Below are 20,859 nucleotides of genomic sequence, written 5' to 3'. Positions count from 1 at the left end.
GGTAATATCAACATACCTCTTCTGAAAATACTTGCCTTACTCAGGGTCATGGGGGGGGGGGGGGTGGCTAGGATGAGCCACCAATCCATCGCAGGGACACATTCACACACACCAATGGGCAATTTTGCAACTCCACTTAACCTCAGGGGCGCGGGGGGTACTAGAGTACCAAGAGGAAACCCCATGACAACACAGGGAGAACATGGAACCTCCACACACATGGAACTATGGTAGAGACTCGAACCCGGGTCCCAGAGATGTGAGGAAACGATGCTATCCACTGCGCCACCCCATTAATATCACCATTTCAACTACAATCATAACTGCTAATAATTAAATACCAAACATTCTTAGCATAAAACATAGAATTGCACATCTAGATCACAACACCAGATGGATTTATGAAAAATTATTTTGAGATTTTTTCCTTATATGCGTTTAGTAAATTGCGAAGTGCAGACTCATATTGAACCACGGTTTAACTTACAAACACCTGAGAAAATACAGATGAGAACTCAGGACTGACTAGAAATACAGAAACACGTCTGATGGTAGCAGCAGCACAGGTGAGATGAGCAAACAGCCACACACACACACCTACTAGCAAACAATTTCATAGTCAACGCAGGTTTTATTCATTCGCCCCACCAAAAATCAAAACATTTTCACTTTACAAAACTCAAATATTATTCTGAATCCACAGTGACAAACTTTACGTACAGGTAAAGCATTTCCCCGTGGCAGTTTATTCTGTTCTTGTCCAGAACACCTACATACACACGACTTGAGTATATTTGCAGATTAAACTTGAGGTCACGGGCCAGAGAGATTAAAACTGAAATGACAGACCAGAAGATACTTGCATTATTACTCTTTAAAAACATATTGCATAGAATGCCAGCTGTTACCAGCCCTTCATTGCCCAGCTTTCATAAAATATATACAAAAAAACAACAAAGTAAACCACGTAAACAGCTTTACAAAAGTGTCACACTCGTTTGTGAAAAGAAAATGTGTGCATTATGTTTTTTCCAGTACATTCTCCGTATCTGACAAATGTCATGTTACCAGTGGAGTCATACACTAGAACCAGGACTTTTTTTGTCAAGAATGAATAATTGTGCTTGTTTTTGATTTCTCTGATTTAACATGATATATGCATCCATTCTATTTATCCACAGCGTAATAAATGGGTATAGCGTACATACAGTAGCAGCTGCGAGGGAAAAAAAGAGTCTGCAATGCAATTACATAATGTAACACTGATGAAACAGACAAGGTAAGAATCCTTCCAAATAGCATACGCCACCTGCAGGCCTGGAGGGCCTCTAGCAGTCCTGCCTGTCATAGCACGTTGAGGTCATACCGGCCCGGGTGAAGTACAGTTTGCCGCTGGGACAGACGCAAACCTCATAAACTGTGTTGGTAACCCGTGCCATACCTCCAACGCCCTTGGGCAGCCTGGGAAGCCGTACTGTTTCTGCATCGAGGATCAGCTGCGGGGAGAAAGTGAAATTGTGTCAGCATAAGCGTTTGTGCGTCAAAAGGTTCTGTGCATTAAAATCCGTAGTGACAGCATGCAAGACGAAGCATGCTTCAGATGAAGCAGGAAGATATGGAACATTTAGTTACAGTATTAAAATATTATTATTCTTTTAAATATTTAATAATATGATGGCATGCTTGAGACGATTTCCTTAAAAACTGTAAATCGATAATCGCAAATTTAAGATTTTATGGGCTTTGAACTAAGCAATGGTGAATCGGATATGACCAGCGAGTACTTATCCCACCATTCCTTCACTTGTGTGCAGGATAATGTCAAGGTTGGATGCAGCTTCAGTGTTGCCCCCTGCTGCTTTGATTTGGACACCTTTGGGGGCATCCATGCTTAAGGACCTGGTGGGCGACTCCAGCCTGTAGCCAGAAACGGAGGGTCTCAATCAATGGGCGCTTTTCCACTGCACCAAGTTCCATACTTTTGGCACTTTCGCTTTTCCATTGACTTCCATTCGAATACCAGCACCAAAAGTTCCGGTACAGAAAGCGCCAAACCAACTGATGAGGCATCTGGACGGGCAGGGTCTCAAGGGCGGTGCTGGTTATTTGACATATTGTTTTAAGAACTGTCCACTAGGTGGCAGTAACTAACTATGTTTTTATGCTCGACTGAAAAACATATACTGGTGGAAAAAAAACGGCAAATTTCCATTTATTAAAAACATTTATGAAAGGTAAATGTTTTATGAAATAGATGAGCTGAAAAATTGGTGAAGCCCTATAAAATCTACATGTACAGTATCTAACAAAAGTCTGGACCTGCCTGCTTTTAATTTATTTTGTTATTCACCTTATAATAAAAGGCCTCAAGGTGATGAAGTTATATAAATATTGCATCGATTAAGAGAAGCTTTCAACATCTCACAATGTTCTCAGATTTTAGCCGCTTCAGAATGCCTCTTTTTGCTTCGATAACAGCTTTGCAGACTCTTTCAACCAGCTTTCAGATGTAGCCACCTGGAATCCCTTTCCATCCTTTTCCTTAAAGGAATTTCCACAAGTTCTGGGCACAAGTTAGTTGCCTTGCTCGTGATCAAACATCCCAAACCAGCTCTATATGGGGTCAGGTTGGGCACTGACAGTAGATTTTCACTAGGTGTGTCCAGACTATTGACTGGGACTGTATAACTTTACAAGTTCTATCCTTGAATGTCCATGTTTTGTCATGTGATTATCAAGCAAACCAGCATCAATACCTGGGCTAGTTACCCATGCATGCCATGATGGAGACTTGAGTCTGAGCTATAAGGGAAACCATCTTAGGTATGATGGTGAACCTGACCCCTTCTGTTCGGAATATTGGTCTAAATATAGAATCACTTTATTTAGCTTCAGGTTACCTAGACTCTACACAGTTCCTAAAGCTGGTTAGCACAGCACACGCTCTCATGATGTCCGCTGTGAAACCTGCAGCCTGCTGTTTGCATATCTAATAATAGAACTTTATATTATGGCATGAAGGTAAACATGAACCTTACAAAGAGCTTGCACAACTCTTCACAAACATGGGAAACTTTATCGGAATGAATGTGTCAACAGCTAAGACAAGGTAGATTAGGCGTTGGTTCCATCGTGCAGCAAAATTTGTACTTACCTCAAGTCTTTTAAGGGATCACCTTTGACCAGTGGGGTTTCTACAGAATGCTGAAATAGTGCACCTTCTGGCCCTGAAATTCAGACACACCCTTCAACATCCTGTAAGCGTTTGAACCACAATGGCATCCGTGCTTCTGCAGCACAGGTGCATCTGGTAGCCTGATATGGTAACACATCGTGCAAATAAATACTGGCATCGAAATTCTGTTTTATGGGGGTTTCTCCATTGTCATTCAAATATGCCAGCAGATGAATATCGGTACGAGGTTTAAATACAGTCAGTTGTAATAGGTGTATGCATCTGCTTTGCCAAGTGAAAACAGGTAGGGATGTTGGGTAAGTGGGAATGGACTGGAAGGATAGCAATACAGCTTTCACTCAGGGCTCGGTCTGTTTTCAGTCATAACTACAGAGCAATTGTATTACAATAAGAATGAATGAGGTGGCAAAGAACCCACATGCATTTGTTTGAATTTGATACAGAACAATAAAAATCAGGACAAATCACCTAAAAAACAGTTTTCATCCGAAAACAATCGTGGCCTTAAACTCGAAACAGGACTGTTAATTTTTATATTTCATAAGTACAATTTTTATATCCAGTGCAATTTGTATAGTCAGTGCAATTGTATAGTCAGTGCAATTGTATAGTCAGTGCAATATTGTATATTTTGTAATATATTCTTTTATCACTCTCAGGCCTCACATTGAGTCGACTGCACTTCTTCAATTTCGTTGTCAAGTGACAATGACAATTAAGATTCTTATTCTTGTTTGGTCCATTTAAACAGAAAGGTTTTTGAAATCGGGAAATATTTATGGCTTTCAGTGCCAAAAAACTATGCAGTGCGGAGCTCACCGCCATGTCTCTTCGACTGCTCCCCACCAACCCCCGCTGCGCAGGTGGGCTATCAGGATAGCCACTGACCGCCACCCATAAGCAGACGAAGACTGCAGACCTTAGCCCACAAACTGAGCTGCCTATTACAGCCACCTCCGTTAGCCAGGGTTCACCAGAAACGCTGTGCAGCCAGCGGCCAGTCAGATACGATAAACCAAGACACCAAGGTCATGTGACATCACATCCACCAATAAGCACTGTTCCTGCAGGCTATTGGATCGTTTTAATGACAGCAAGGGAGCGTTTTTCTTCCTTGTTAAATTTCGACTCAAAGCCAGAAAAGTTGCGTGGGGGGGGGTTTGAACAAATTATTTAACCAAGGTTAGAATAAACTGAAACACCCTGAGTAAATTTCTATAATATTTCTATTACTCGTTATTTGTTAAAATGCACTAGCACAGTATTTTTTCATATTTCTTTGGACAAAACGTCTCTATTGCTAGATCTTCCCCACCACCATATCAATAAAGCCATTGTGAAGCTAGTCCACCACTGTGTAGCAGGTTACTTCTTCAGAAACAGGAACGTAACAGATACCTGTGACACGCAACTTCTCCACCCCGAGAGCCACTTTGTTCTCGTCAGCAGAGAACAGCATGTCGCCTTTGCCCGAGGTGATCTCGAAGCTCTCTTCCTGTACCTTCACCATTCCAGGCCCTAAATGGAAAGAAGCCAGTGACAGCTGTCAAATAGCTCCTCAGTTTCAAAAGCTGATTTAAACGTCAAGCCTTAAAGTTTAGCTTGTCGTGTGTTTGTTCAATGTTAAGCATGTGTTGTGTCACTGTATCAGTCTTTAAATCCATCAGGGGTGGGACTTTCAGACACAGTGTGAATGCACAGTATAAGATAGATAATGTGTTTTGGAACATCTAAGCATAGAGATCTATTCTAGTGAACAGTGAAAATGAGCATGATAGATCCCCTTTAAAACTGTTCAGTTAAAAGTAATAAAAATCCCGCTGAGCATTATGGGAAATTGATCCATCTTTGTTTTCATAAGGGGAGTTATCAACTAATGCCTTTAAGGTTTATTCAAAGACAGGGCAAATGCATAGATCTAACATTCCACATAGTGCAATGACTAAGAATGCATAACAAATGAAAGAATCAAATAAATATTTTTCCAGCTGTCGTTTTCCAGCTGCCCTAATTGCACTCCCTTTTTTGCAAAACCCTTAGTCCAAACATTAAAAGGAGCCAAAACAACAGCCTCAATGGACTTCTGGGTTTTGAAATGATGAATGCCAGTTACTTTCGATAAAAGGGTATTTCAGCGAAACGGTTTTCACTGGAAATTATGCTAAATAAAAGGAAAACAATTTATGTTAGAGGAATTCGTGCTTTTACTAATGCCTGCTTTTGCTGTACGGTTATACTAGAAAGGGCACAGATGGAAGTATTTTGACTAGCTAGTACACTGATGTTTGGCTAGTGTATTCAGAATTTGTAGCCATGCACTGTTACAGCGCTGTTGCCTCTGAAGATACCTGGGTTCGTTTTGAAAAGCAGATAGTGCACATAAAATGTGAATAGTGTTCAGGTCTTTTGTGATAGAGCCTTTTAAATCTTTATAAAAGCGTTAAAATACAGAGCTGAGGTAAACAAGGTAACATAAGGTCAGGGTGTAAAAACCTGCTCACCTACGGCCAATCTGCCACTCACATCTCCGTTGTCATTGCGGGCATTGAGGGTGACATTCTGAGATGAGTGGAGAAGAAGAGAGGAATCCTGCAGATCATGAGCATTGAGGGAAAAGAAAACGTGATGTTTAAAACACTGCCCTTCAGCCGAGTCTCCGTATTCTAGTGGGTTTAAAGAGAGGGGCTGAATATGGTGTTTGTTTCTGATAAGCAGCCACCTCGTAATCTGAAACGCTGCCGTCTCTTAGGATAGAGAGACTTACACTGATATAAGGAATTCATTTGAAGGAAAAGGAAAAGAAACGGCGTGTTAATGCAAAGTAATTTAGGAATGACCTCTGACATTTTCCAGGAAAACTCCTTTGCCGTTGCACAGATAGAAGATGCTATTTTTTCAAGGCTGACAAAAGGCCAAAGGCAGCAAAATATATTGACGGAGGGTTAGCGAGCCTGCAGATCCATAATGGATCTAAATAAAAAATGATCTGAATCCCACGCTCAAAAGTAATGCATAAATTCAAAACGTAAGAGTGGTGGAATTAATCTCAAAGCAAGACTAAATAAATGACTCACAAGTCAACTGTAGTCAAGAGTAAATCATTTTTCTGTGGTACAATACCGATGTAAAAACTGAACTAGACAGTAAATGGAAAGGGGAGAAAATCTTTACTGAGCATGGCTGCCATTTATCATGATCTCATTAGCATGTCATTTAGTGAGGCCGCGGGGACGGACAGCTGGAGTTTAATTGGCAGGTTACTGGCCGTTAGTGTGTTGTAATGAGCGTGACAATGTGTGTGCCTGTGTATTCCACGTATTTTATGTTGTCGTTATGCATGTATGTTATGTTTATGTGTTGCAAAGTGCATGCATTTTGTTAATGAGTCACCCCAAGTGTGCGTGTTATGTAAGTAGCTGTCTCTCTGTCTGTGTAGCCATTACATAAATAAAGGCAGGACTTCCGGTGAAACTGTCAGCTGTTCCATTCAAACCACCAGGAGCTCGCAACAATAAATACATTTGGTTTTCTTGACGAGGCAGAGATATTGACACATACACTGGGGTGGTTTCCTGTCCTACAATAATGTAATAATGAACCACAGTTCATGGTGAGACCTAGATTAAGTGCATCAATCTTTAACCATTGTAATCAAGAATATGTGTCGTAAATTTCACAGTTGTATGTATTATCTGACTTTAGTTTAAACTACTGGATACAGTAAGTTATAGTGTCATTTTATTATAAAAGGAAGATACATTATGAGCTACTAAAGCATAAATATGACAGGTGAACCTGAGGAATGACCCAAGCTATGAGTGGTAGCTTTTTAACCACCTGATAATTTTGCCATAAAAATAAAATAAAAATAAAGGATGTATTACATAAATAAGGGACTTCTGGAGAAAACAAATCTGCACGGTTACATAATATTTGAATCAACATAGACTGGTTGGCCAGACTAGAATTAAATTTAAACCAGAAAATTAAAACATTTAATTGTCACATCACGGTTGAAAATATATAGGACGGGTTAGCTCTATAATACATGAAGGATTTCAGTCTTTTTTTTATTCTAAGGATCTGAGTCACTTCGGTCCAAAGACAACAATGGCTCAATTATAAAGTAATTTCTACAGGACTTCGGGTATAACTGAGATTTATTTTACAGATAAAAATATCCTTGGCATATTGTACACTGCTTGTGCAAATACCAGTTGGAGATTCTTATTACCTATGAGCAGAAGACTGGAATTCTGAATAATTATATTTGTTAACCTACACATGACCTGGCAAAACTGACATGAACACCACCACACAAACACACACACACACACACACACGTCGGGCATACCCATCCTTATAGGGACCGCTCATTCACTTCTATGGGAAAAATGCTAATGCTAACTATGACAACCTTAACCCTTACCCACCCCTAATCATAACCATAAGTAACCAAACATCATACAAGAGTTTTTGCACTTTTAGCAGTCACCAACTTATAAAATGTGCAAAATCGTAGGCAGTTAATTTGGCTAGTAAGTGAATATTTGCTAGACACAAAAAGAATACTCAACATTAGAACAAATACAAATTAAGAGTAATCCAATAAAATCTAACAGAAAAAAGTTACTGATATCTTGTTGGATAGTTACATGGATAGCTACGTGGATAGCTACATAAGGGCACTGCAGCCATTCAGTGTATTCATTACATTTCACAACCAGCTCAATTAATGTATTTATTTAATTCATTTTTAAAACTAGAGATATTAATTAGTCATATGAGGTGTGTAATTGGTCCAGTCAAATAATACATAAAGGATAGGTGTATAGGATGTTCACTGCAAGTACTGGGTGACTTTTGCAGAGGTTTTAAAACGGTCACGCTAACACATTTTTACAGACAAAATATCATCATTTCACATTAACCTGAAGATCATTTAAACCTCATTTGCCTGCCTAAGACGTTTGCACAGTACTGAAGAGGAACAAAAAGGCAATTCAAACAAGCAGAAAAAAATATAACACTCAAAGGTCAAAACAGAAATGTCTGCTGATTGGATACCCCGTACCACCTAGCAGAAGGCAGAAACACTGCCTGCAGCATGTAAACAAAGATGATCAAAGTAAATGCTACTCAGCATAATTTCCTAGATGCTAAACTGATCAACTAATAGCATATTAAAATAACCAACCTATTAAACATGCAATTAAAAAAAAATCACACACACACTAATGCAATTACACTAAGCAAGCAGGGAATGAGGTATAATTCAAGAAACAGTCCACCTGCAACCCGACTGTTTATGGATCCCAGAGAGCTGAACCGAATTGGTGAAGACTTTTATTAAGCTTTAATGTGCTAAAAAGCAGCCTTTGGCAGGTTAATGACTCAAACACTCCAAGAAGATAGCTTACCTCTCTTGAGTGAATCTCCTGGGCATAGAGTGGAAACAGAAATTCAGATTCACCCTCCAGTCTCACACCATCTGCTGTCACTTGTAACAACCCCATCCCTTCCTATAAATAACAGTAAAGAGGGGGAAAGAAAAGGTGTAAAGAGAAATGGCTAATCACCTTAATTATCCTGCAGGCAGAGCGAAGACAGCCTAATGCTCAGGGGCATTGGAAAAACAAAACAAACAAACATACATATAAAACAAACAAACATGCATACATACCAAACAAACAAACAAAACAAACATACATACAAAACAAACATACATACAAAACAAACATACATACAAAACAAACAAAAATGCATACATACATACCAAACAAACAAAACAAACATACATACAAAACAAACAAACATGCATACATAACAAACAAAACAAACATACATACAAAACAAACAAACGAATGATGAGTGTGTTCCTTATATTTTATTGTGAATGTGCACATTACTGAGGCCAATTTGTTGCGCATGCAGAGTGCGAGGATGAAACATATCACGTAATGAAGATAGTAGTCCTGTTAGTGTTATTTTAAATGATGAAATCTTTAAAATTATTTTTAGATCTTTCTTGCATCGCAACCTATCCCGATGTGAATATTGCACGTGTGCCCGTTGAGATACACGTGGCTGGGGAAAATGCGGTCTCCCCCAATGTGAAACTTCATCCGACGCCACTGATCCGGCCTATAAGAAACTCATAAAGGGGAAAAAAACATCCGGATGACAAAATTAACTTATAATGACCGCAGGCTTTGAGAAGTTGCACAGCACAAAAGCAGCAGACTCACTTAAAGACATCCACAGACTGGGGTGGTTCTGAGACCCAGGTCAGCAGATATGAGTTTGACGAGTAGCTGTGTCCAAGATAAGCAGCCAACCCCGCTGAGATTGACCAGAATCGGCCCTCTTTAGGACTGACAGCTCAGACCGCATAACGCGAGGAGATGATACGTTTTATCATTTGTAAAAAAAGTATCGTTTTGCAAACAAGCATTCTAGATTGTAGAACCTATGTGTCCGAATAACAAATAATGTCAAAAACAAAAAGAGACATGCACTGTTGTTTCTAAACATCAGGTAGCATGATCCAAAAAAGTGATAAGTACAGTTTTCCTTTGGTTTGATTTTTTTTTTATGAAATATGGCAAGTTGAGTATCTTGATAAAATAGCCAAGTACGACGGGGAACTTTTTGCTTAGCACTACACCTCCTGTCGTGCCTATTTCCTTCACTTCTTGCATGTGCGCGTGCATTTGTGTACATGCAAACACATGCTGTGAGCTGGTGGGATGGTTCTACTTGAACACTTGCGTACAGAGTTGAACCACATGACTCGGAGAATCCAGATGGCTAGTGCCAGGTTCACAACCAGGATGGCCAGTAAGACGAGCACGAAGAGATAGAGGCAGCGCTTCCTCCACCCGTAGATGCCAATCTTGTAGTTGTTGTCGGAGCTGGTACTCGGGGCGGTGTCGCCCTGCGACATAGAGAGGTACTCCTCTCGGACCATCTATAGTGCAGGAAAAGGCGGCACGTCAGAAAGGCTAAACCCTCGCTAGAAAACCTGCTCATTATTTACGTGCTCAATCTTTTGCTTTTATCCTAAAAAGTACAGCAACATGCCATTAAAAAACTCTAGGGGGCGATCAATAGCTCCGTTGGCTAAGTCCCTGTGCCTGGAAGATTGCTGGTTCGAGCCCCCAGCCTGCAGCACCTGGCTCAAGGCGAAGGCCTGCAGCACCTGGCTCAAGGCAAAGGCTTGCAGCACCTGGCTCAAGGCAAAGGCTTGCAGCACCTGGCTCAAGGCGAAGGCCTGCAGCACCTGGCTCAAGGCAAAGGCTTGCAGCATCTGGCTCAAGGCGAAGGCCTGCAGCACCTGGCTCAAGGCAAAGGCTTGCAGCACCTGGCTCAAGGCGAAGGCCTGCAGCACCTCTTACAAGGTGAGGGCCTGCAGCACCTGGCTCAAGGCGAAGGCCTGCAGCACCTGGCTCAAGGCGAAGGCCTGCAAAACCTGGCTCAAGGCGAGGGCCTGCAGCACCTCTTACAAGGTGAGGGCCTGCAGCACCTGGCTCAAGGCGAAGGCCTGCAAAACCTGGCTCAAGGCAAAGGCCTGCAGCACCTCTTACAAGGTGAGGGCCTGCAGCACCTGGCTCAAGGCAAAGGCCTGCAGCACCTGGCTCAAGGGAAAGGCCTGCAGCACCTGGCTCAAGGCGAAGGCCTGCAAAACCTGGCTCAAGGCAAAGGCCTGCAGCACCTCTCCCAAGGCGAGGGCCTGCAGCACCTGGCTCAAGGCGAATAGTATTTTAATATTTAATAGTAAATTAATAGTATACCTTGTACTGCTTCTGTAGAACAAATGATCACTCAAACTGAATGCTGAAATTATAACATGTTCACGGATTTTTTTTGTGCACAGTTGTACACTGTACAATGCATTAGGGAACAAGCAATGAAGAAGTTAGTCTGAAATGTGCTTCATTTCCAGAAGCTACATACAAGGCAACACCTCTGTTGTTGACACCTGAATGGATTTAATACATTTTTAAAACGGGCTCAACCAACACAGAGCACATGTATCCACTCAAGTATGATGTCATTCACGCAGGCATCTTTTACTCACTTCAACACACCCCACTTACCAAAATCAGGCGCTACAATTAGACCCAAACTGGCTTTGTAGAGTCCAAACTCTGATTAAGCACCTTGCTATAGAATACAATAAGAGAGTACACCATATGCAATAAATATATGTTGATTCAAATATAAGATTTTATTAGCTCTATTATGTAACAGAGCTTCACTTTATAGACTATAGCAGGATCAAATGTTAGCGTTGATGCATGACAAACTATGCATTATGCATTTCTATACGCGTGACTGCAGAGGTAAAGAGCCACACAGCAGACATTAACATTTACATTATTTTAAAATGTGTTCTACTTCTGGAATTGTATGTAATGCTAGTTAAAATTAAACATTATAGAAGTACATCAGTTTTATACTGTGACCAATCAGAATGGAGAATTCAGCAGTGTCATAGCGTCCCTATTGGCGCGGAGCCCAAATATGCCCCAGGAAGGAGTTTGCTTTTCTCTCCCTTCCCCAACATCCTTGATCACAAACTGGTTGGTTGTCCTGAGAGCTAACGTGCTGCTAATCTCTTTTACCCCTGACACAATTGCTTTGTTGCCTTAACACATTTTACTGCCCAGTAAAAACACTTTTTTGCAGCCCTAAGAAAACAAAAGAAAAACTTTTCTTCCATCTCCATCCCCATGTCGTATAGCCACCATGGAAACCAAAGTGGATCTGATACCTTTTCTCTGACAGCTGGCAAGACGCCACACCAAAGACCTGGGGAATAATGAGCAACCGTGCAAACTGGTCCCAAACTGAGCGCTTAATTGCTTTATTTGAGGAGATTATTTGGGCAGTGCATTGCCTCACTTAGGCAACCAATTAAAATCCATCCTCCTAGTCAGTGGGACATCCATCCCAACCACAAGCACATTATTCACCTTTAGAGAGCTCTCCAGTGAGCTGACGAGACCCACATGGTACGTCCTCTACAGCAGTGATTCCCAACCGGGGGGTACGCGTACCCCTAGTGGTACGCGAGCACATTACAGGGGGTACGTGGAAAAATTTTTTATATTTAATTTCCCTGATGATGGGTAAATATTATCAGCCATTCCATTAGCTGTGCCCTGGTATAGAAAGAAAATCTATCTGGGATGTGTTGCTTAATGAATAACAAACCCAGCTTTTATCAATGAAAAGAGCAAAAAAAGACATAAACTATTGAATCATCAACACATTTGACAAAGGGGGTACTTGTGGTATGAGAAAATCTCTCAGGGGGTACACAATTCAAAAAAGGTTGGGAAACACTGCTCTACAGGATTATTCAATCCAGGAAATGTAAGGCACTTTGAAACATTATAATGTTATGAAAAATACAGCATATAAATAAAATGTAACTGAAGATATATCTCAAATGCCATCTCTAAAAGTCACCAAACACATCATATTAAACTGATTTACAAAATTATACCACCACAAAAACTGGTTGGTTGTCCTGAGAGCTAACGTGCTGTTAATCTCTTTTACCCCTGACACAATTGCTTTGTTGCCTTAACACATTTTCCTGCCTAGAAAAAAATACTTTTTTTGCAGCCCTAAGTCTGAGAATTTCCCCCTAACACACACCTCTGTTTCTATGTTTTGAATTATAAGACCAAACATCTTTAATGGCCGTAATGGATGCTATAAAGACTCCACAGAAGTATTTTTTAAATCTAGTCTCGTAACAAACAATAAACTATTGGCCTCAAAACTGAATGTTTTGCAAGAACAGCTACAGTGATAATTGCAAACACACACACACAATTAGGTATGTATATCTTTGTGGGGACTCTCCATTCATTTCTGTGCACATAACCCTAATCCTTACGATGACAATGTTAACGCCAACCCAGCTCCACCCTTAACGATAACGATAACAAAGTACAGGACTATTGGCATTCTTAGTTTTTAGATTTTTATGCAATTGATTTTTCCATTGTGGGAACTGAAGAAATGTCCCCACATGGTCAAAATAACAGGTTTTTATCACAATACCATACATACATGACCACACCCACACCCACACACACACACACACACACACACCCACACACACACAATTGAGGGTCTTTATCTTGTAGTGAAAAGTCTGGTTTGTAACACAATCGTTTAAAGGCAAAACTCCACCAGCCAGACCATACAGTAGCCGTATAATTAAGTATAATAAACTAGCAGAGCTACAGAACCAGGCATAACACATGACCTTTGAGCTAATATCAGTCACTGGCTAAAGAGAGGAAACTTAGTGACCCTGAGGCCAGGGTTGTATACAGAGAATAATTATCATTTCTCAAGCAATATAATCGGAAATTCAGATTTACCCAAAATGCACCAAAATGTCATAAATTTCAATATCATATCATGGTACCAGATGTCTGGGATGGTGGTTGACATGTGACTTCCGTAACTCCAAACAGGAGGCTTATAAAGATACTACTAAACGTTTATTACTACTAAATTATATTAAATGAAATTGAAATGACATTTCCAAAACCATAAATAGCTCTCTTGCTCTCGGGACAGTTCCTCCTGATTTAATGGACTCCCTCTATAAAACTGACTAAGAACTCCACGTTCTCAAAAACTACCTACTCTCAGGGCATCTCATCTTGTTAGGATTTCAGTAAGAAATTGGGTTTGCATAAAACGATTGCTACTTAAAGTAAAAAACGCATAAGATCTGATTCCCACTCTGAACATAGCACAGAAACTACAGTTGACAGAGTGACAAAAGATCTTCTAATGAGCTTCGATTCAATGCTGGTTCTTCTGGGCTTTCCTGTTTCTCTTCTCTAAATAGATGATGCAAATAATCATATCAGTGAATTCTTTGCTATGTGCATCGTGCATTTTGTGCAATGTGTCAATGCACAGAAACTCAGGCTATTTTTTTTTGCTGTATCTAGAAATCAGGCATGACTTAGCTTATTATTTAACAGGTTTCAGGATTGCACTCAATCACAATGGTTGAAAAAAGATTTTCCTTTTGTGCTCATGCAATTTGCTTTAAAGTCCTGCTTCCTCCTTACTGGCCCTTAGGCTACAGAATGTCTTGCTCGGAAATATATAGGATGTGCATTACATACAAACGAACCTGGCACTGTTCTATCCTCTTATATTCCTCCAAAGGAAAACAGGGACTTTTTAAATTATTACACTGAAAGTATGTATGCATCATGAGATAAACACCAAGCAGAATCGCAGGATTCTCGTCTTTGCCTGAAACGGACGTCTCATTTTCAAACGGCGCAGCCAAACGCAAGAATCAAATATGTTGGAGTAATTGATACCGAGTATCTCCAGCGAGCCGGAGCCACCCGTTCACGCTCCGTGACACACGGGCTCCGCAACCCAGGAATGATGAATGGCCCCTATTTTATAACACAGAATACATTAGCCCAAAACGTTAGCGTGAGCGACATAGCGAGGGCACAGTGAGGACCACCTTGAAGGGCTAGACTGGCAATTTAGTCTGTATCGCACCAATATAAAAATCATTATTAAAATGGTGTCAAAAATCTAGATTAAGATACATGCATAAGGTTAAAATAAAAACACCCAGGCCGACTTTGAGATGCCTTAACTGCGCTGCAGACACAACGCTTCAAATAAACCTAAGAAATCAACTGCAGCTTTGCAAAAACCCAGAGAGAAATATCCTAATATTCTCTAATCCTTCATCAGAATTTTTTAATGCGTGCACAAACATCTAAAATTGCCCACTGTGGCCCTATCAAATCTGGCCTCCTAATCATCCCCTATATCTAACTGGTGAATTCTCTCCTGCCCCTTCACCACCTTAGCTACTGTATGGTGAGCATACTGGTGCGGAATGGCTGACGTCGCATCATCCAGTGGTGATGACTGAAGTGGCTCCCCATTCGTTCAGTAAAAGCACTTTGGGCGTTTGAAAAAGTCCTATACTGTATAAATGTAACTTTCATTCATTCATTCATTCATTCATTCATTCATTCAACTCAGGTTAACTGTGTTTTCGAATTTCCTCATAGTGATTGTGTGTGTGTGTATGTGTGTGTGTGTGTGTGTAATTATTACATTGTGGGGACCAGATGTGATAAAAACCTGTCACTTTTTACCTTGTGGGGACATTTTTCAGGTTCCCACAAGGACAACCTCAATTTTACAGAAAATATCTGACTTCAATCAAAAAATTAAAAATGCCAGAAGTCATGTATTTTGTTTGGTTACTTATGGTTAATGTTAGGGCTGGGTGGGGTTAGAATTATGTCCATAGAAAAAATGGAGTCCCCTTAATGGTAAGGAATACATTAAGTGTGTGTGTGTGTATGTGTGTGTGTGGGTGTGTCCATGCAACCTTACCATGGATAAAAAGTTATAAAACTGATTAATGAACAAACTTCTAGGTGGGACCAACATACCACCGTTTTTTTACAGGCTATCAATACCTTTCTTTTCTCCCTTAAATGGGACCATTTCCATTTTGTAAGATCTAGTAACACCATTATTTTATTTATGGCATTCATTTATATTTATCATGCACATAAATGAAAGTCACCACAATCTCACACTTCGTAGCCAACACAGAAACCGAGCTTATTCAGCAATTTATCACCCCTTCGCACTGACGGCATTAGGGAATATCGTCGGCTGTACAGCAACAGATCAACGTGGGTTTGACCAGCTTGAGTCTGAATTTCCTTAAAATCCACAGCTCCAGTTGCTGCCTTCCAGCTAGACCACAAACCAAATGTACCATAGTAACCCAAATAAACAGCCTTGCCATTGGATTTTCAAGTCTGGGGAGGAATTGCTTTCTAATTTATTTTACAAAGTTAAATGCTCTTTAGGTCTCCTACACAGTAAAACCAGCCTCTGTGCTTATTGAGATCTTATTTATGACATCTAATCACAATAAAATTGGTTTTACCACTGTGATACCCCTCCAGAATGAGGTAACTCGGGTAACCTCAATGAACTTATTGTTTGTTTTATATTTCAAGCCAATATGTGTCAGAAGGAAGAATCATCAACACTGCTTGTTTCAAGTTGCTGCATTTACCGAAATGAAATAAAACCACTCATGAAGGCCCATGGTGAATCAGCATGTTCAGAGCAGCTCCGAACATTATGCTGGTCATCGGCACAGCGAACGAGGAGCCAGAATCCAATGGTTCTCCCACCCGCCCCTACACTGAAGTCCGCTGTTCACAATCTCACTCTCCTATGTTTCCCCCCCCCCCCTAAATATAGTGCTTGGTATTCCTTACTCACTTTAATCTGCACCACAGGGCGACCAAAAGCGATCAATAAAATTCTTGATTTCACTAGATGCAAAGGTATTGTCCGTACAGTACAAATTCATAACTCTCTAGTCATTTTAATTTCATAAAACTTTTATAATGAATTCGTACCAATTACTAATAATTTCATTTTTTGTTTACATGCCTTCTTAAACCAATGAAGAGAAAATAAAATGTAAAAAAAAAAAAAAACTTCAAATTGTAAAAGAAAACTAAATCAAAATTCAAAACTCGGGTCAAATGTCATTCAGCGCAGTGTCAGGGCTTGAAACAAGTGCACTCTGACAGCAAAGTAAAGGCATGAGGGTTATAATCTCCCATCCCGACTGCCTGAAAAGCAGCATTAAGTCAGCATTTTCGGAGTCTGGCTTGCCTACCCTTACTTGTTGGCCGAGTTCTGCTTCTTCTGCGGTGGCAAAGCTAGCTTCCGTGTGGCTGCACTCGAGTCCTCGGACGTCTGTCAGGCGTTCAACAGCTGTGTGCCATAAATCTAGCCCTGCACAGGCCCGAGCAAATCACTGGAAGAAGCCCCCCCCACCTCCACTCTACTTCCGGTCCAGGCTTATGTAGGCCCTCTGTCTCTCCCACTATTAATCCAGATAGAGAGATGCCGTCTATGACAGTACAAACAGAACCTTTACTGACTTGTAGAGTCGCCCGGACTACACAGTTTCCAGCACCACAATTTATAAATAGCATAACACGCACCCCCATTTGAAAGTGAGTCAGAGGAGCACGGAGCCATTCCTGAAGCATTAAGTCGCTTCTAATTTGAGACTTACTGCCTTGACTTCAGAAGCATTGCAGTCAATTACTTCATGCCTTCGTACCGTCTTAAGTTTTACCGACACAAAAGGGGAGAGCACCAATTAAGCAAGCAGTGAGACAGCAAAAGCCATTTTTAAGTACTCTACAAACAGAAAAGTGCCGACCAAATTAACGTCAATAAATGCAGGCGTGTCATAAACAGCCAGATTTGTACCGCCTGCGTGGCACGCAAACCCTGTATGAAGGGGCAGGTCCACCAATCTGTTCCATCTTAGCATCCAATTTTCCAGTGTTGGCAAATCACAACACAATCCCATCCCCCGAGGTAAACACATCATGTTCTTTGCAGCCTGAAGTGCTGATAGACTGCACAACATTTAACAGAACCTGCCATGACCAGACTGATCCTGAAGGGGTTAGAGGGGAGGGAAACATAATTACGAGGACGCATGACTGACCAAGGAGCAGAACGAACACCATGGCAACTGATCCAGAACTTCTAATATTCCTTTAAACATAATCAAAGGCCACCTACTTCTGGCAGAACATTCCTAGGCTGACTCTGTATTTCGGGGTTGCTGGCATCAAAAAATTGCAAAGAAATTCTATCTTCATAAATGCAGTCCAGCAAATAAAAAAATACACCCATTTCTTTCACCTGAAGCATAAGACAAGTCTGTAAATGCTCCCCTATAATTTCCTGTTATCTGTTTTGATTTTTACTTTATATTTTCTTTTGTGTATAGGCATGGACACCACAATATAAACAATACACTTTCAAACACTAAAAAGTGGGACGAAACAGGGTAATATTACCTTTTAATGCACTGACATATTTACAACTTATGTTTACTCAAAAACAAAAAACACAATACGGTTATTCTTCTAACCCTGATTCTCATTCACCATGTCCTCGCTAAGTTTTTACGTCCTTGTGTATACAGATAGTGATGCAGTGTTTGTCCTGGCATCTCTAAAGAACAAGCCTTCTTTATACACGAACAAAAAAGTCATCAACTACGCCTACAACGGCATTATCTTATGTTTCATTCTTTTTATTTTATTGCACGGCCCTACACACTGCATTCTGCAATGGGGACTGGAAAACTTCCATTAGGCTAATTGTTATACAAGCCGACGTATTGCGAGAAAAGCTGCATTCATGGTGGGTTATTCAAGTAACACTTTTGACAGTTTAATTAAAAGCTTGACCCGATCTTACCTGGCCGTTCGGACTGTAAGACTAATACTTCCGTAAATTGCAGTTGGTTGCTCTATTAGTTCTTATAATCAGGAACCAAACGATTTTCCGGCATTAAAGATACGGGGATAAGACTGGGAACAGTTTCCCAAAAAAAGGAAACAAAACGCTTGAATGGTACTCCAATACATGAATTCCTAGGAGTCTTATCGGTTTTAAAAAAGAAAAATCGTAACTGGTTATTTGTTTTACCCCATCGGTTGTGGACTCGCCTATTTCCCAGCGTTAACTAACATAACATTTCTGTTTAAACCGAAATACTCCTCTTGCTTGAAGCCAGAGCGGACGTACATAACTAATGACTTTAACAGTAACGAACTGGAGAAGCCTTTATGGCAGGGGTGAAGGAAGGTACCGTATTTGCTATAATGCGAGTGAATAGCGGGCTGACCTTGTGTTTTACGTTTTCTTTTTCTTAAAGAAAAACATATTGCGTTAACACACGCGCAACATCCAATATATTGCCATATTTCTATAAATCTTGTATTCACAAAAAAAAATCTCGAGGCTTCTCAGAGTATCTCTTCTACAAAAAGGCAACTAATAATAGAATACCAACACTGCATAACAGTATTACCATCAACACAAAGAAAAACACCGAAGATATGATTAAGCGGCGTGCAACTGAATGCAGAATGACTTAAATGCAATAGCTATGTTGTTAACATTAACGTCAGATAATATATGCATCTTCAGGACATCCCAGAGACAGAAGTATTTCATAAGTTTACTATTAAGGAAAGTTGAATGAGCAAGCGCTTCGATGCGCGTGCACGCATTTGGACTTTACATACTGTCGATTCTCTCGTGGAAAATCCCGATGAGACCAGCAGATCTTGTAAATTGGTTTCAGATGAATTTTCGGCCAGCTAAACTGGTCTGCATTAGTCAATGGAATGTCTCCTGTTAAATGCACTGTGCCTACTACAAAACGACCGCTATTTCCATACCAAATGACTTCTTCATTAGTAAAGCAGATCAATCTATTTTAGTTGAAAGCACATGAAATTTCTGCTGGAACTACCACTAATGTAGCCATATATTCACAAAAAAAGACGATTAAAATGGCAAAATGACGACTTTTCTTTTTTACGGAGAAAACCAAAAGCAGTCATCTGTAATGAGAGGAAAACGGCCACGCATCTGTCAAAGTGCGCTTCCAGGGTGAATCCGCCGGCTGTTTCTTAATCCTCTGCGCAAGGCAACACTGTGTAGTGACAAAAGTAGCAGCTGACAGCATCAATCAACAGCGCCGTCCCTCATACTCCTGCCAAAAAACAAAGAAAGTTATGCTGTCATCGCTGGCTTTTCTCCCCCTAGAAACGAAATCCGAATTCGCGAGACGTTTGTGTGTCTGTCTCGGCGCAGTTGTACGGGCTTCAATGTGCCATACGGAAGTGATAATATCACATAATCTGCCTATGCAGTTTATTATATTTGGCTAATGTTTTTTATTTTTATTTTTTTTGAGAATGTGCTTACCTTGAATAACTTCATTCATTTTCCTGATGAGGAGCATCATTTAAGGTGGAAAAAACTTAATATTTTATTATTTAATAAAATAGGCCCAGTAAATGGTTATTACACAATTGAGTAAAGAACACTTTTCTAGCAGTTGTGTAATCCATTGCAGAAATCATGCGGCTGTCTGCATCAAATATACATAAGTTGAAAATTATGTCTATGCTATGTGGATCTTAACCCACCTCGTAAAAAAATAATGTTGTGACTTTTTATACAAAGTCCTTTGCACGTATGATGTAGTTTGTCCATGACAAGCTTAAGGTTTACCTCAAACATGCAAGTGATATTCAGTAAAGCGAAGTGGAAGAACCAGCTTTAAGTTGTTATATAAATATCATATGAGATACTTAATTCTAGTTTTGTCAGTGTTTAATAGGTATAATATGCGAACAGTCGCCGTCTATTTACAAAACAAATTGTTAATATGTATGTTATGGCAAGTACTACTGCCCTCTAGTGGTGTAGGGAATTGTAGTACTTGAATATTTTCCTCTAACTGCGCCTCGAGTAAATACCGCCAGAATGACACCCGGTGTTTCATACCCCACGATTTCAACTCAAATACTGCAATCACTTCTCGGACTTCATTATAAATCGATGCACTGGTTTCAACTGAACACAACACACCTAAGGAGCCTTAAAGAGATGCCACGTGGGGGTCTTAGAGGTTTCGCGCTACATATAAAGCACGTGACCAGAATTTCAAACCGTGTTTCACTATAGACTAACGAAACCCCCCAGAA

At 40.4% G+C, this 20,859-nt stretch overlaps 1 protein-coding gene across 5 annotated transcripts; it reads right to left on the bottom strand.

The window, feature by feature from the left end:
* Positions 1-611: 611 nt before the first annotated feature.
* Positions 612-19,916, bottom strand: sgcg (sarcoglycan, gamma). 5 transcript variants are annotated; one of them, XM_048980569.1, is made up of 8 exons: positions 19,387-19,916; positions 9,972-10,166; positions 8,617-8,718; positions 5,698-5,785; positions 4,595-4,714; positions 3,155-3,227; positions 1,794-1,917; positions 612-1,496 (listed from the first exon to the last, which is right to left on the bottom strand). In XM_048980569.1, the coding sequence occupies exons 2-8, from the start codon at positions 10,164-10,166 to the stop codon at positions 1,329-1,331; spliced, it is 870 nt and encodes a 289-aa protein (XP_048836526.1). In that variant the 5' UTR covers positions 19,387-19,916; the 3' UTR covers positions 612-1,328. The 5 variants fall into 5 exon arrangements, with proteins under 5 accessions (XP_048836526.1, XP_048836527.1, XP_048836528.1 ...); XM_048980570.1 differs by lacking the exon at positions 19,387-19,916 and adding an exon at positions 18,554-19,264; XM_048980571.1 differs by lacking the exon at positions 19,387-19,916 and adding an exon at positions 16,947-17,305.
* Between the last annotated feature and the right edge of the window lie 943 nt (positions 19,917-20,859).

Source organism: Brienomyrus brachyistius, chromosome 17, assembly GCF_023856365.1.
Source record: "Brienomyrus brachyistius isolate T26 chromosome 17, BBRACH_0.4, whole genome shotgun sequence".
NCBI classification, from domain to species: Eukaryota; Metazoa; Chordata; class Actinopteri; order Osteoglossiformes; family Mormyridae; genus Brienomyrus; species Brienomyrus brachyistius.
The sequence above is the reverse complement of the archived record's forward strand: the minus strand, read 5'-3'. Positions and strand labels throughout refer to the sequence as shown.